The 16,221-nt window shown below is 40.9% G+C and overlaps 1 protein-coding gene across 7 annotated transcripts in view; it reads left to right on the top strand.

Moving 5' to 3' along the window:
- The window catches only part of ERMARD (ER membrane associated RNA degradation), a 169,240-nt gene that overhangs the window by 39,857 nt on the left and 113,162 nt on the right, over positions 1 to 16,221 (top strand). For all 7 annotated transcript variants that reach the window (XM_073627881.1, XM_073627876.1, XM_073627877.1 and 4 more), the window contains 2 exons: positions 10,707 to 10,808; positions 13,152 to 13,241. In XM_073627881.1, the coding sequence (XP_073483982.1) occupies positions 10,707 to 10,808; positions 13,152 to 13,241 (192 nt within the window). The remainder of the gene's footprint in view (positions 1 to 10,706; positions 10,809 to 13,151; positions 13,242 to 16,221) is intronic.

Genomic DNA, 16,221 nt, shown 5'->3' with positions numbered 1-16,221 from the left:
CCATTTCATTTGATCTTGTACCCAGAAGCAGAAAAAATAGAAGCTATAGTCTGTATAATGCTTCCCTGTACATAGTCTACAGGGTTGGACTTTCCCAACATCACAGTCCTTGTTCTTCACATTAAGTAATCATTTAGGAAAACATAAACTCGGCTTGACATGCAAATTCCTGCTTGAACACTGAAGGCCAAGTAGTCCGATACCCTCTGACAACCCCACATGCCTCACTTCTTGCACACATCACCTCAAGACTAAAAATAGTTTGAAATATGGATATAAAATGACCATTAGCATGTTCTGTATTGATTCTCAGAACATAAGGTCAGGGGAAGAACTGTAATAGGGACTGTATGGTAACAAATGTCATAAGTGTGATTTTTTTTTTTTTTTCCCCTTTCTATCTTGTCACGTCTCTGGGAAAGGAAGAAATGGGGAATTAACAAACAGGATTATAGAGAAAAACCCAGCACGATTCAATATTCATTATGTGATATAACTCCTCAAGCTCACTGAGAGGTCAGGGAATTATGAATATTTGATTAGGGCCGGTTCACACCACAGAAACGCAGTCCAGATGCATTTCTGCATGTTTGTTTTTTATGCATTCTAGTGCGTTTGTGACGCGTTCCAGGTGTGTTTTTTTTTTTCTTTTTTGTTTTTTTTTTCTTTTTTTAAATTTCTTTTTTTTTTAAATTATTTTCATTCTATCAAAATACCAATATACAAAATTTTCCTTCAAAATTCAACCAAGGATACAGTATTAAATACAATTTCAAACCCACCCTTCCCCGAACCTATCCTCCTCCCATCCCACTCCCTTTTCCCTTGCTCTCACTATAATCTTTATCTTTTATATATTGTTTCACCCGGTTCCCCCTTGCCTAGCAACTCATCGCCTCTACATATGTACTCATCTTCTTAAACATCTTCCACTCTTTCGATTTATTTGCCAATCCCTCCATTTCTTCCTCCCCACAATATCTCAGGTATTCCATGTTTTATGTCTCTTCTACTATACTAATCCAGTCCCTTATTTTGGGGCTTTCTGTTTCTTGACACTTTTTTCGTATCAAGCTTTTAGCAGGGTTCATCATATGAGGTATCTCTGATTCTCTATATTGCTTTGTTGAACTTTCCACCCCATGAAACACATCCACGGTTCTTCTGGTATTACTCTGTTGGATCTCATTCCAATATTTTTTTATTTTTGGAAAGTCATAGTTCCTACTACCTTACAACCTAACCAACACTCCAGGGATTTCCCTTATTGGTATTTGCATGCTTTATCTGGTGTTATATACCACCTTGTCAGACATTTGTAATTCATTTCGGCTGTGTATCTTACGCGGAACTATGTACCAGTCTCAATATCTTTCCTATATTTTGCTTATTCCCTCATGTCCCTAATGCTTTCTCCCATTTTTTTTTTATATATGGCGCAACCTCCAGCCCCTCTGCTGCCATTAGGATTCTGTAGATCCGGGATATACCATTTCTTGTATTTGCTGCTGTGCATAGCCGCTCCAGCGGCATTAAATCTTCCCCTGATCTTAATGGTTGGGGCAAAGTCGTAATGAAGTGCTTCAGCTGGAGATACCGCCATTCGTTAACCACCATCAAATCTGTTTTGTGCTTTAATTCGTGATATGTGCATATTTTCCCCTTTTTTATTATATCTCTTAGTTGTGCGTTTTAATTTTTTATCCAATTCCCGCCTACTTTCCCTTTCCGCGGTGTAAAATTGTTTCCTTCAATGTGATCAATGGTGAATTGTATTTCCATTTACCTTGTTTGTTTATTAAATCCCAGATTCTAAGTGCATTTCGTGTCATTACATGTGTGTTCTCTCCTAGTGCCCTAAATTGTGTTGGGATCCATATTATCTTCCCTAACCGTGCATTACTCATTGTATTCTCCAATTTTACCCACCTTTTTTCATTTTTTTTCTTTTGCCCATTCCACTACTTGTGATAACAACACTGCGTTATAATATTTTTAAAAATCTGGTACCGCTAATCCTCCTTGCGTTTTATCTTTCCTTAGAACCGAAAATTAAATTCTTGGTTTATTATTCTGCCAAATAAACTTAGTTATTAAAGTTTTTAGCACTTTAAAATATGTATGAGGTAAAGCGATAGGTAGCATTTAAAAATTATACATGATTTTAGGTAATATTACCATCTTTTGAGTATTTATTCGTCCTATCCATGAGAGGGGCCTTATTGCTATTTTTTTTATTTCGGTTTTTATTTCATCTAATAATGGGATATAATTTGCTTGATATATTTTCCCTAAGGATGCTGTTAACCTTATCCCTAGATATCTTAATTCCATCTTCCTCCATGGAAATTGAAATTCCTGCTGTAATCTCTGTTCTTCCTGTTTGCTTATATGTATATTTAGGATCTCTGATTTAACTGGGTTTATTTTAAAATTTGATAGTTCTTCATAGTATTTTAATATCTTCAGTAAATTCGGCATTGTAATCCTAGGATTTGAGATGTAAAACAGCACATCTTCGGCAAACACCGCTATCTTATGCTCCTCCTCCACTATCTTAATACCCTCCTATGTCTGGGTTTTTTCAGATCATTGCTAGGAGGGGTTCCAGTGACAGCACAAATAGAAGTGGTGAGAGGGGGCACCCCTGTCTCATCCCGTTATACATTTTGAAGGAGGGGGATGAGACCCCATTGATCTTTACAGTTGCTGTAGGATGTTTATATAGTACTTTAATCCATTGGATCATCCTTGGGCTTATTCTTATAGTTTCCAATGTGTTCATCATAAATCCCCAGTCCACCCTGTCAAATGCTTTTTTGGCATGTATCGACAGGAGTAGGCCTGGGGTGTCTCCCTTTCTAATTTTCTGAAGCAAGAGTAACGTTCTCACTCTGTTGTCTCTCCTTTCTCTTCCTGGGGTGAAACCCACCTGGTCCGCATGCACCAGGTCGGTCATTGAATCTTTCATCCTTCTAGCTAAGACTTTTGCAAATAATTTTGTATCTGCATTCAGCAGAGATATTGGTCTGTAACTTGAACATAAAGTACTATCTTCCCCTTCCTCCTCCTCTTCTGTTATGGGTTTTTCTAAGGTAGGTAGCTTACTCTCTATCACTTAGGGTAGCCTAGCTTTTTTTTAATCTTTTCTGTTCTTTCTGTTTCCTGTTGTGCCTTTTGATATACTGAGTATAACTCCCCATAATAGTTCTGGAACACTTTTGCTATTTCTTTTGTCGATTATACAATTTCCCCTTTGTTATTTTGTATTTTTTTAGTAGTTTACTGATTTTTTTTTTTTCTTCAGCATTCTTGCTAATAATTTTCCCACTTTATATATGACAGTAATTCCGCGCTTAGGAATAAGAAGAAAAGGGACTGCTGCCCCCCTAATAAATGAATATCACCGAGGTGATATCTAAAAATGGATAATATTCTAAGCAGGGGAATTGGCGCTGTCCAGCTATATGTGCATAAGAGAATATAAAACTTCTTTGATAAATAAAACGGAAATACTTGTAAAAGAGGTGATGCGTGTGAACAATACGTAACAGGGGCTGTGGTGTACCAAATACAAACAATACCCTTAGTAGATAATAATAAAGTGCAACGGGCTCCTAAAAATAAAGAGTGTGCCTTAATACCAATTTATTAAATGCCCATGTGTGCGTGAAGAAATATATCCCAAATGTAAAGTGTATAAAATACAACCAGTATCCCTGGCAGAAAAAACAGCAAAGTGCAATAGTGCCTCTAGACAGATATGTAAATGTGCCTTAACCTCAAATAAATCAACTTCCATATGAGTATATAAAAAAAGAAATAAATTATGCCCGCAAGTGGATGAGCAATTGTGGCAATCAAAATAGTATTGGCAAGTCAGGTAGACAATTATAGCATAAAAAATATTAAAATGAAAGAAATCCCCAACAAGTGTGCATAAAAATTGAAAATTAAAAATGTATATAAAAAGTGTAAAACATAAATGTCCAAGTTCCAAGTCCCAGAGATGTGTCCTTATGGTGGAGAAAACGTGATCTCCGCTTTAACTGATATAGTCCCCGTCCTCCATTACACCCCCACTCGTGCTTGCACTCACCGGACTACCTCACCCCTACAGGGGTAAAGGCATGTGTGGAAAAATCCCGCGGTGGCGAGTCCAAGGAGCGTTCCTCCGTCCAGGGATATAGTGTCCTTAGTAATATCCCCAATAACAGACATCCATATAAAGTGAGGAAGAAGGAAACTTCATAGCGTAACTCCACAAAAATACGATTTTATTAAAAGTCCTTGACAAACGTAGTAAAAAGTATAAAATCAGTGTAAAAAGCACCGGAGCTGACAGTGCTCCAGATCCCGGATCTCAGCTGTTGAGGTGCTTTTTACACTGATTTTATACTTTTTACTACGTTTGTCAAGGACTTTTAATAAAATCGTATTTTTGTGGAGTTACGCTATGAAGTTTCCTTCTTCCTCACTTTATATGGATGTCTGTTATTGGGGATATTACTAAGGACACTATACCCCTGGATGGAGGAACGCTCCTTGGACTCGCCACCGCGGGATTTTTTCAATTTTCAATTTTTATGCACACTTGTTGGGGATTTCTTTCATTTTAATATTTTTTATGCTATAATTGTCTGCCTGACTTGCCAATACTATTTTGATTGCCACAATTGCTCATCCACTTGCGGGCATAATTTATTTCCTTTTTTATATACTCATATGGAAGTTGATTTATTTGAGGTTAAGGCACATTTACATATCTGTCTAGAGGCACTATTGCACTTTGCTGTTTTTTCTGCCAGGGATACTGGTTGTATTTTATACACTTTACATTTGGGGTATATTTCTTCACGCACACATGGGCATTTGATAAATTGGTATTAAGGCACACTCTTTATTTTTAGGAGCCCGTTGCACTTTATTATTATCTACTAAGGGTATTGTTTGTATTTGGTACACCACAGCCCCTGTTACGTATTGTTCACACGCATCACCTCTTTTACAAGTATTTCCGTTTTATTTATCAAAGAAGTTTTATATTCTCTTATGCACATATAGCTGGACAGCCAATTCCCCTGCTTAGAATATTATCCAATTTTCCCACTTTATTCCCCCACTGATATCTATCTTTTGAAATGCTATTGAATACCCTTCTCGTCTCCTGTTCCATTAGTTCTTTTAATTCATCTCTTTATTACTAATGCCTGGTACAGCGCCAAATCTCGCCCTTTGTTCTTTTCATGTCCTTGTTCTAATTCATGTGTTTCTTTTATTAATATTTCCATGTTTTTTATCCTTTCCTTTTTTTTCCTAGCTCCTATAGCAATCAGGATGCCCCTAATGTAGGCTTTATGTGCCTCCCATAAAGTGGCATCCTATATCTCCTTCTTATTGTTTATTATAAAATATTGTTCAATTTTTTTTTTATTATTTCTTCATCTTTCTTATCCTGTATTAATTCTTCATTTAATCTCCATGAATTGGGCCTTCTTTGAGCTTCTGGTACCTTCATTTTCAATGTCACTGGGGAATGGTCTGACAATGTTGTTATTTCTATATTTGTTTCAATTACCAGATCTAGTAGCCCGTGTTCTACCATTGTGTACAGGGGAGTAGAATGTATAATCTTGTGTCCTAGGGTGTTGCACTCTCCATACGTCCAACAGTTGACACTGATGTATTAGCTGCTTTATCATTTTCAGCTGGACATTCCTAGTCCCCTGTACACGAGATGTACTGTCGATTCTAGGCTCCATACAGACATTAAAATCTCAGGTCGTTATCACATTTCAGGTAATTTGTTGGATTCTTATTGGGGTAATAGATGTTTGCCAGTATGCACTCCATTTCACACAATCTCCCTTTTAGGAAAAGATATCATGCTTTGGGGTACGTCATCCTTTCCTCCAATATAAACTGAACTCCCCTGGCTACTCCAATTGCTACCCCCTTTGCCCTCCTTGTTATCGAATCCCCATAGTACCATGTTGAGAAATCTTTTGAGTATAATTTCACATTTGTTTCCTGGGAGATGTGCGTCTCCTGCAGGAACACCACCCCTGCTTTATACTGTTTGACCTCCTTTAAGATTTTATGTCTCTTTGTCGGCGTATTTAACCCTCGGACATTATATGTCAAAAAATGTATTGCTGTCTTCTTTTATTCTCCATTCTCCTTGCCCCTCTTTCTGTCCGCCCCATCACCTTTAACTGCCATCTGAAAATACCCTGGCTGAGGTAGGGAGTGTCCAGTAGAGGCTGATAGCACCTATAGGGGGTCCCGGTTTTGCCACGGACTTCTTCTATTATCTCCTGAGAGGTACCTTTTCTTCCCCCCATGGCCCCATTCTGGTCCCAGAACCATAGGTGGAACCAATTTCCTTTTCCACCTACGATTCTCTTATCTTGGGGTGAGGCTCTGACCATGCCCCCCCTCGGATCCCCCCCCCCCCCCAAGACCAAGAGGGGAGAGGGTGGGTCGGGCCAGGAGCGCGCATACGGCCCGAGTATGCGATTCCCCAGCCTCCTCTATCGCCATCTCGACCTATTCACTTTTATTTACTTCCTCTCCGTCCTCTACCCACCTCCCCCTCCCCTACTCTCTCTATACCTCCCCTCCTATCTCCAATCTGCACAGCTTTGGCCCACTCTGTCTTATCTCAATCTCCTATGGCCTATTACTAAACAGTCTCTTCGTTGTCTTTTCTTTTAACTCCTTTTTATAACTCTTTGCATTTTTTGCCATTGTTCTCCTTCATTCTGTATAAGTCTTCCTTCTTTTGACCACCCTGGGATGACCAGGACTTGAATATCCATTCGATTACAAAATTTCTGCAAATCCTCTGGAAACCTTAGTCTCGTTGATCTACCTTCCTTCTGACCTATTAGGGATGCCTGGAACCCCCAACTATATTTAATGTTGCTCATTCGCATTTTGTTCCAGTAAAGGTTTTAGAAGTCTTCTTCTGGTCAGGGTTTCTTGGGAAAGATCTGTAAAAAGTTGAAGGTCCACTCCCTCGTAATTTAAAGTGGGTAGACCTCTCAATTTCCCCCAGATTTTTGCTTTTTCTTCCTACAGTTGGAATCTCACTATAACATCTCAGGGTAGGTCTGCTGATAAGTTTGGAGGTATTCTAATCCTGTGGACTCGTTCTATTTTTAAGTTAAGATTAAATGGAAATAAAAGTGTATGTGTATACCCTTATTTTTATCCATATTGCATATATTGGGTCACACCTTTTTGCACTCTATAGAAAAGATTTTTTTATAACATATTTTTGGGATATGTCACTAAATTTATAGCGCCACACTTTTTTTCCATTTATTTCTAACTACCTAGGTCTATAGGCGTGTTGGCAGCTGTTATCTAGGTTACGCAGCGCTGTTCTACTTATTTACTTTTTGGAATCCAATAGTGGATTAAATATTTTATTCATTTTTTTTTTCTTTAGATCTTCTCCCCTTTCTTCTGGTAATGCTCAGATCCTCATGTTCTGTCTTCTGCTTTGGTTCTCCTGATCTTCTAGTTTATATAGCATTCTCTATTGACCTGTTTGAAAATCTTTTAACTCTTATTTCCTGTGCTTGCTTATTCGTTTTTCCTTCTGTCTCCTCTACTCGCCTTTTTTTTACATTTTATGTCATTTTTTTTTTTTTTTTATGTAATGCATTGTAGTTTGTTTTTTAATGCATTTTGGTGTGTTCTAGTGTGATTTGCTGCATTCTAGTACAGTTCTTTGCAGAAAAAATGCACCATTTTCTACTTTTGTTGACTGTACTACACTGCAATGGCGTTTTTGGTGCAGAAAAGAAACTCAACTGTGGTGTGAACCGGCCCTAAAACCTTTTTTTATTTTATTTTTTTTTTTCGCACCACAAATATGAGATAAAATGACTGGTTTTATTCACACTGCAGTTTATGCAGGTACTGTCTACGACAGAGCGTGACAAATTTGCTTTGAATCTAGGAGCTAGCCTAAAAGTTGAGAGCTGTTTTTTTATAACCAGTTGCCCACTTTCACCCCCTTCCTGCCCAGGCCAATTTTCAGACAATTGAGCGGTCATGCAACACTGTACCCATATGATATTTTTATCATTTTTTTCACACAAATAGAGCTTTCTTATGGTGGTATTTAATCAGCACTGGGGATTTATTTTTTGCTAAATAAACAAAAAGGCTGAAAATTAAGATAAAAAAATAAACTTCTGTTTCTGTTATAAAATTTTGCAAATAAAAAATTTTCCTTTACTGATATGTGGTGATATGGCTGCATTAATGGGTACTGTGGGCACTGATGGTGCGGCACTAATGAGGTGGCACTGATAGGCAGCATTGATGGGCACTGATATGCTGTACTGATTGGCACTATTGGGGCTGCACTGATGGTCAGTGAACTGATTATCAATGTAAATGTCCTCTGTCACAGGATAACGGGTTATTGGCTTTCCTTTCCTCACGCTGTGACAGCTCTAGGAAATGAAATGCTGATAACTGGCATTTGTTTACATGTGACCAGCTGTGATTGAACAGAGCTGATCACATGGTAAAAGGCCGATGTGATTTCCCCTTTACCGCGATCTGTGATCAGCTGTGTCCCAAGGATCAATAGACGCCCTCCCAGAACTGGACGGCCACGCTGTAGCTGTCTTTCCGCTAAGTCGCGGTCGGCAAGTGGGAGGCGGATGTGGATCTCTGACAAAAGCCCAGGCGCTAGGATGCAATTTCGAGCCGCTACGGCAACCTGGCGCCTGGAGTTTGTCAAGCTATGGTCTGTCAGTAGTTTACCTAACTGTAGACAAAACTTTTATTTTTAAATTTTGAGTAGTGTAGGAGACACTATCGAGATTTCGAAATGTTTGTCTCTGTTGCAAAGATTCCCTGTGTTCCTTTATTTTCACCTAGTGATCCAGCCAGTAATCTGTTATTTTTCAGCTTAGATTAACAGATGAAGTTGAGACAAACCATTTAACACTGACAGGGGTACTTACAATGATCTGCTTTCATTCATTTATGTAAAATCTTTATCTCAAAAAAGAAAACATTTTTTGCTGTAATTGCTTATAAAGTGTTAAGCTGGGTATACACTAGTAGATTTTCATATGAATATTTTCTTTATAAGAATGTTATTTGACTCTTTAACCATTAATAGGGTCAAATTAATGTTCGATTTCAACCACAGTGATTAGAAAATTTGAAGGAGCAGGATGGAAAATTTTTCACACATGAGTTTGTAACAGTGTATGTGGTTTTTATTTGGGAAAGTACATTCACTCCAAAATTGAACGTTAAAGTGGTAGTAAACCACCAGAAAAAAAAAGTGCCCCCCTGCAGGTTAAAGTCATAATGTTCTAGTATGCACCACATACTAGAACTTTATGACACTTACCTGGACAATGAGCCCTCCAGCTCAATGTGACTCCTCGGCGCTTCCTTCTTCACCCAGTCTTCCTTCCGGGTCCGTGGACTCTGGCTGTTTGAATGTCTGGGGCAGCGATGACATCACTCCCCCGGCACAGAGCTCAGAAGGTACAGCATGGGTATGTCGTCCCTTCAAAGCGCCTGCGCCGGTGACATATCACCGGCTGCATGCAGTGTGAATATCTTCTAAACCGCGCCGGTTTAGGAGATATTACACTATACCTACAGGTAAGCCTTATTATAGTCTTCCCTATAGGTACATGTTCAAAAATGGATTTAAAGTGATTGTAAACGTTCACCTTCTAAAACACCACATTCAGTTTAAAATAGAAATGAAAGGCAAAACATTTTTGTATAGATAAATTAAACAAAAAAAACATTATAAATACTTTTTTCCCTTTTTTATAAGTGATCACATTCCCTCTGTTCTCAGCTGCATACGAGCTGGAGGGAGGAGAAGCAGCAGCATACTGAGCTTCTCAGTGAATGGCTGTGCAGCGGGGGCCTGTCAGGACAAGTCTGATCATTGGAGGAGAGCAGGCTGATTTCCCAGCATAGCTAGAGAACTGACCACGCTGTGCTCTCCTGCATAGTGTGGTCAGTTTTTATTAGGAAAGCAAGGGGACTAACAGGAACACCAGGGATTTCACACAAAGGAAGCAATACAAAGAAAACAGGATACTTTCTCATACAAGTACATGGTACAGCATGCACATATCAGGAATATGAAGTGTTGGGGTAAAAAAAAACGCTTTAATTTTCACTTTAAAGGCAAACAAGAATTTGAATTATTTTCGAATGACGTTTGTCAAGTTGTCGAATGTAGAGAATAAGAATTTTCGTTCAAATGTTTGTATAAATTTTCGTATGAACGTTCATTCGCAAATCTACTAGTGTATACCCAACTTTAGCTAGAGTTCAGCTTAAATATGTTAGCCAAGTTTATCTAAATCTGCTAGTTTAACACTCCGCTCCCGCCAGAGTGACAATGTGGCTGTCCAAAGGTGTCTGCTTTACTACTTCATCCAGAAGGCAGACACCCCAATACAGGTGTTACTGGCCAGACCACCAGGTGAAAATAATGGGGAAAAAAAAACCTTAAAAAGAAAACAAATGCAGCCACCACATCTAAGGATTGGCAAGCTGCTTGTGATAATAATATAAAACCTGACAGAGCTTCTATTTCTTCCCCAGTCATGAAAAATAAAATCACTGTTACTTTGTTTTATTTCTATTCCTGGCTGATATTATACATTTATCATATGAAAATATATTGTTCTCAGTTGTTTCTCAGTGTGCCTACTGTACTAAAAAGCATGGATGGAACAAAGATCTCCCTATTGTTGATGAAGATGACATCTTGTTTAGAGCGTGCCCTTGGAGATGTAAGTAAGGAGGTATTCTGAACATTAACAAACATGGTGAGAAACATTTTTGCACCTACAGTATATAGAATTTTTAGATATCTGGCACTATGCATACTTTTCATTTACAGCTGAATGTGTCCTGGTATACAACATTGTAGGCTTAGGGGTGATGCCAGTAGTGACGGAAACATACTGTGTTCTCACTTATATTAGAAATGTTTCTCACATGCTGAGCCATGCCCACCATGGATTTCTTATGAGGATTACCTTCTCCTCCTACTAGAAAACAATCTGATTCAGACAAGGGGAGAATACATTCAAATTGTGTGTAGAAAGTGTGGGGATTAAACCAAGAATCTGACAAGCCAAAGAGTTATCCAGGTCTCCACTGTTCTACAGCACTGTATAATATACTATATAATATATAGTAATTATGTCACCTCCACTAGGGCTGGATCAGCTACAAAGCAACCCTGGCAAGGAGGAAGGGAGGGAGGCGCACCAAAGTGTAGTAATTAAAACAAGGTTTATTGCACAATGATAATGCACTTACAAGATGAAATTCGTAAGCATATCAGTAGTAAAAACGTCCTCCTCGAGGTGTGCCTTGTATCCGGATTTCCCCGGTGTCCAGGTGGTGTTGAAAGGCTGAGCTGGAGCACTGGAATCAACTGTGAAGTGCAGGGAATCCAAGCTGCCTGGCGTGGACCGCACAAAGGGAAATGACGTCACCCGGTGGGCGGGCCTCAAAGGAAGGAACGACTGAATATCGAAGCCCGCCCACCGGGTGACGTCATTTCCCTTTTGTGCGGTCCACACCAGGCAGCTTGGATTCCCTGCACTTCCTGGTTGATTCCAGTGCTCCAGCTTAGCCTTTCAACACCACCTGCCGGGGAAATCCGGATACAAGGCACACCTCGAGGAGGACGTTTTTACTACAGACATGCGTATGAATTCCACTATCTTGTAACTGCATTATCAATAAACCTCATTTTAATTACTACACTTATGTGCGCCACCCTCCCTTCCTCCTTTTCAATTTCTCACAGAGTCCCGGGATACGCTCTGGGGATGGCTGGCACCTGAACGTTTATCTGCACCACAGTTGTCATGGACATCATATATCTACATTAAGGACTAGAATATCTATTTGTGATTAGTCTGCAGATCCATCACTGTCATGCGCTGGGTAGTTTTTATCTTTCTCAAAAGCAACCTTGGCAAAAGCCTAGGGCCCACTGGATGTATAGGGGTCCCAACTAAAATCTTCATGCTCTTGCAATAAACTGAGGGGGAGGTATAAACCACTTGGTCAAAGGTGTGCACCTTCCTTTCACTTTATGTCCGATGGGACCATGGCACTACAGACAATGCAATTGGGATGGCTTCTCTGTGCCTATTACAATCCTTATCAGTGTTAAAGTGATTGGAAGGGTTAATTTTTTTGTTTAAATAACAAACATATCATACTTACCTCCACTGTGCAGCTCGTTTTGCACAGAGTGGCCCCACACATCCTCTTCTGGGGTCCCCCGGTGGCTCTCGCGTCTCCTCCCCACATCAGATAACCCCCTAGGAGAAGCGATTTCCCGAGGGAGTTACCTTGCGGGCACGCTCCCGAGTCCAGCATTCGGCGGCCATAGCTGATTTGATTGACAGCAATGAGAGCCAATGGCTGCGCTGCTATCAATCTATCCAATCAAGAGCCGAGAACCCCGGGCAGAGAGACTGCGACTCCGCCGGGTCAAGTTCCAGGGCTCAGGTAAGTAAAACGGAGGGGCTGGGGGGCCGGTCACTGCCAGGTGTTTTTTCACCTTAATGCATAGGATGCATTAAGGTGAAAAAACACTAAGGTTTACAACCCCTTTAATTGAGGGATGGGGGACCAAAGAGGCTATGCTACGTTACATCTACGTTGCATCACACGCGATTAGCACATGGTGGGTGCCATGTAGGACAGACTATCAGTGTAAGCAGTCTGCCTGTACATCATACAGGCAGGCAGTTTCACAAAGACAGGAAAAATCAATAAATTACCAGAGCGCTCAACAGCGCCCTGGTAGTTCATTGACAATTACAACAAGCTGACAGCCGCAAAGGTACTGGTAGCTCATTCATTCACGGAACTGTGTGAATGAATGATGCACCCTTCACAGTCACACTGTTTTCAAATAATGACAGCTGGTATGGGGAGAAGATCCCCCGCCTACTGTCAGAAAGGGCTCAGATCGGTGGGCAGCAGGAGTGGCAATATGTTACGGGTGTACGGGTGAACTTATCCTTTAAGGGTACTTTAATTATTGTAAAAAGGAAGTTCTGTTTTCCTCCTAAAGTGTTTAAACTGTTTATTTTACTTTGTAGGTGTATGTAACAGTTGGCAAAGACTGCCCCTTCTTGCTGAGAGACCTTGTTTCATCTGAAGAGCTAGCAACAATCTTTGGTAAATCTGTTGTAAGTCATTACATTTTCCCAGTTAAAGAACTGCTAAGTATAATACAGTGCTTCCTTTTAGGGCTCATTTACACTTGCTTCGGCTTCAACAAGGCTTCGGACAGGCTTTGTTAAAGCTCTCTGAACGCTAGTCAAAGCTCCTGTCACTAAATAAAATGGTTAGCTTACAGTCCTGTTTACACCTGCTTTGCTTTGCTTTGTCTTCACTTCAAAAATTATACCCCATGTAGCTTCAGTGGTGTTTCAAAGCATCTTCAAAGTCTCGATAGAGGTCTATGGCAAAGCTCGCTTAAACCCCCACCGAAGCCTCATAGAAGCACCAAGCAAAAGCAGGTGTGAACAGGATTGTAAACTAACCATTTTATTTATTGACGTGAGCTTTGACTGGCGTTCACAGAGCTTTAACAAAGCCTGTCCGAAGCCATGTTTTGAAGCAAGTGTAAACTAGCCCTTACACACATCATTTATTAATAAAAAATCTTTGCTGGTCTTATTCTTTCCCAGAAAGTACACATTTTTTAGTGTTATATTACATACCAGTAAGTCTCTTTTTATATTACTTATATTTCCTGGCATTTACACTCACAAGCTAAATGTGAATATTTTATTGATGTGCATCTAAACCCAATATTTTTCTTTTGCTTAGGTAAGAGTGATGAGGGGTTAGAACACCTGAGAAGTTATATTGCATCTGTCACACACCTTGCATGCTTGCCCACAGTTGTTGCAGTGTGCTGAAGTGAATATGGGTGATGGTGTCACCATGCAATCATAGAAAATAAGGATCTTCACATGCATACCTCAATATACTGGTAATCTTGTCCTTTTTCTCACAAAAAGCAACAGGCATCACAAGCTGACTTTTGGGGACCCCACAGAATTCCTTTTACAGGGCACTCTTGCCTTCACTTCAATGTGCCTCAAAAGGGATCCTGTGAGTTCCCAGACATCAACTTATTAAAACTTGTTTTCTTTATTGTACATCACGGGACACAGAGCCATAGTAGTAACTATATGGGTATATAGGCACCTTCAGGTGATGGACACTGGTATACCCAATACAGGAAGGTCACACCCTATATAACCCCTCCTCCTACCAGGAGTACCTCAGTTTTTTCGCCAGTGTCTAAGGTGTTGGTCACGAGTGAAGAGCTCCGCTGGAGGGATCATTGCTGGATATAAACAGCCTCCACAGACCGGATCCACCCAAAGTGCCACTGAGGCCAAGGTAAATGGTACCCGGGCCTCGTATATGAAGAACGAGGTTTTGCCTGTAACGCCTCTCCTTGCAGGGCTGGACCCCGGGACCCAGGGCTTTTCGTCATGCTTACATTACCTAAAGTTTTTCCTGGCGGGCTGCTAATACAGGTCCAAGGGAGTGGAACCCCGATAAAAAGGGACCTGGTCCTTGAAGGTTTGCTAACACAGCCTGCCGTGATGGGTGAAGTTTGGATCTGTCTGTCTTCAGCAGTATCCTGCGGCGAGGATAAAGTAAGGGAAGAAGCCTAGGAACTGTAAAAAGTCCACCTATGGTTTTTTCTTCCATGAGTAAAATGTTGTCATGCCCTAAAGCCTCCACTAGAGGGAGTAAATGCACATAACTGGTACGTTGCTTCTCAGTCAGCTTTGAACTAAGGGGCTGGGAGGTACAACAGTAGTTTGTACTCCACCCCCCCCCTCCCCCTTGATATTTTTTTGTCCCCACAGAAGCCCATAAACGTCAAGTTTAAATTCCCCGCCTCCACAGCCTTCCCTTTCCCTCCCCTCTCGCTGGGTCTGCACTGGCAGACCCGAATGCCGTCCACAGGGACTATTGGTAGTTTAAACAAGAGGGGGGGGGTTAATGAGCAGAGGGGGCTTGGCTTAGGCACGGCACTGTGTGCGGGACGTAGCGTCCAAGAGGAGCACACAGAGCAGGCGCTGGGGACGCCGAGCAGAGAGAAAACAGACACTTCTCAGTTAGGAGCTGCAGAACATGGATGTCTGACACACAGGACACAGGAGCGCTGGGGGCACGTAAGACAATGCATATAGGCATTTCCAGTACAGGAAATTCATTTTACTCCGCACCAAGCTGAACTTTATTAGTGGCATTGTATGCTAGACTATTGCTCAGCAAGTAGTGCATTTACTACCTCTGCTTTTGTGCTTAGCACTATGGCTCCCAAAAAAGACACCACAAAACCTCAAAAAATGTACCAACGATTTCACCCCCAGGCACTGGGAACTCCAGTCGTGCCTCCACACTGTCATCCTCTCCTGAAATACCAGATGTGGCAAGCCAGGGTGAGTTATTGGAATCAATTGGTGGTGCAGCTGCTTCTCACATCTCAGCCCCTCTAAACGTGACTGAAGATGCCTTTTCCTCCGCCCTGCTGGGCCTAGAGGGAAGATTAGCGGCTTTAATCGCATCCTCTATCCAAAAGGATAGGATCCTCCTCCCCCACCTTAGACCCTTTACTAAGAGAACAGTGGGTAGAGGATGAGGGGTTACCCTCTGGCGATCAGGAAGAAAGACAAACCGATTACTCCTCTGCAAAGGAAACAACGGTGGATGAACCTTTTTAAGCCTCGCAATCTGAGAAGTTGCTGGTGCAATCTCTTACGGAGATGGTTCGTGTTCCACTTTCAAGCTACCCTTAATGGAGTCTGCTGAAATTTCTGTTTCTTCTTCGGGTTCCTTAGAAACCTCACAGCCTTTGCATGCGTTTCCCGCCCATGCATAATTAGAACAGCTTATTTATGCTGAATGGGATCACCCGGATTAGCATTTTCTCCATCCAAAGAGATTCTCAGTTCTCTATCCCATGGAGGAGTAATTCACCAAAAGATGGAATGTACCAGCAGTTGACGCTGTGATTTCCAGTGTGAATAAAAGTCTAACTTGTCCAGTAGACAATGCACAAATGCTTAAGGATCCAACAGATAAAAGGTTGGAATTCCTGTTAATTCTTTGGCAGGTGCAGTTACTCAGCCTGCA

The sequence above is a fragment of the Aquarana catesbeiana genome, linkage group LG04 (assembly GCF_042186555.1).
Source record: "Aquarana catesbeiana isolate 2022-GZ linkage group LG04, ASM4218655v1, whole genome shotgun sequence".
NCBI lineage: Eukaryota > Metazoa > Chordata > Amphibia > Anura > Ranidae > Aquarana > Aquarana catesbeiana.
Note: the sequence above shows the minus strand (reverse complement) of the source record. Positions and strands in the feature narration are given on the sequence as shown.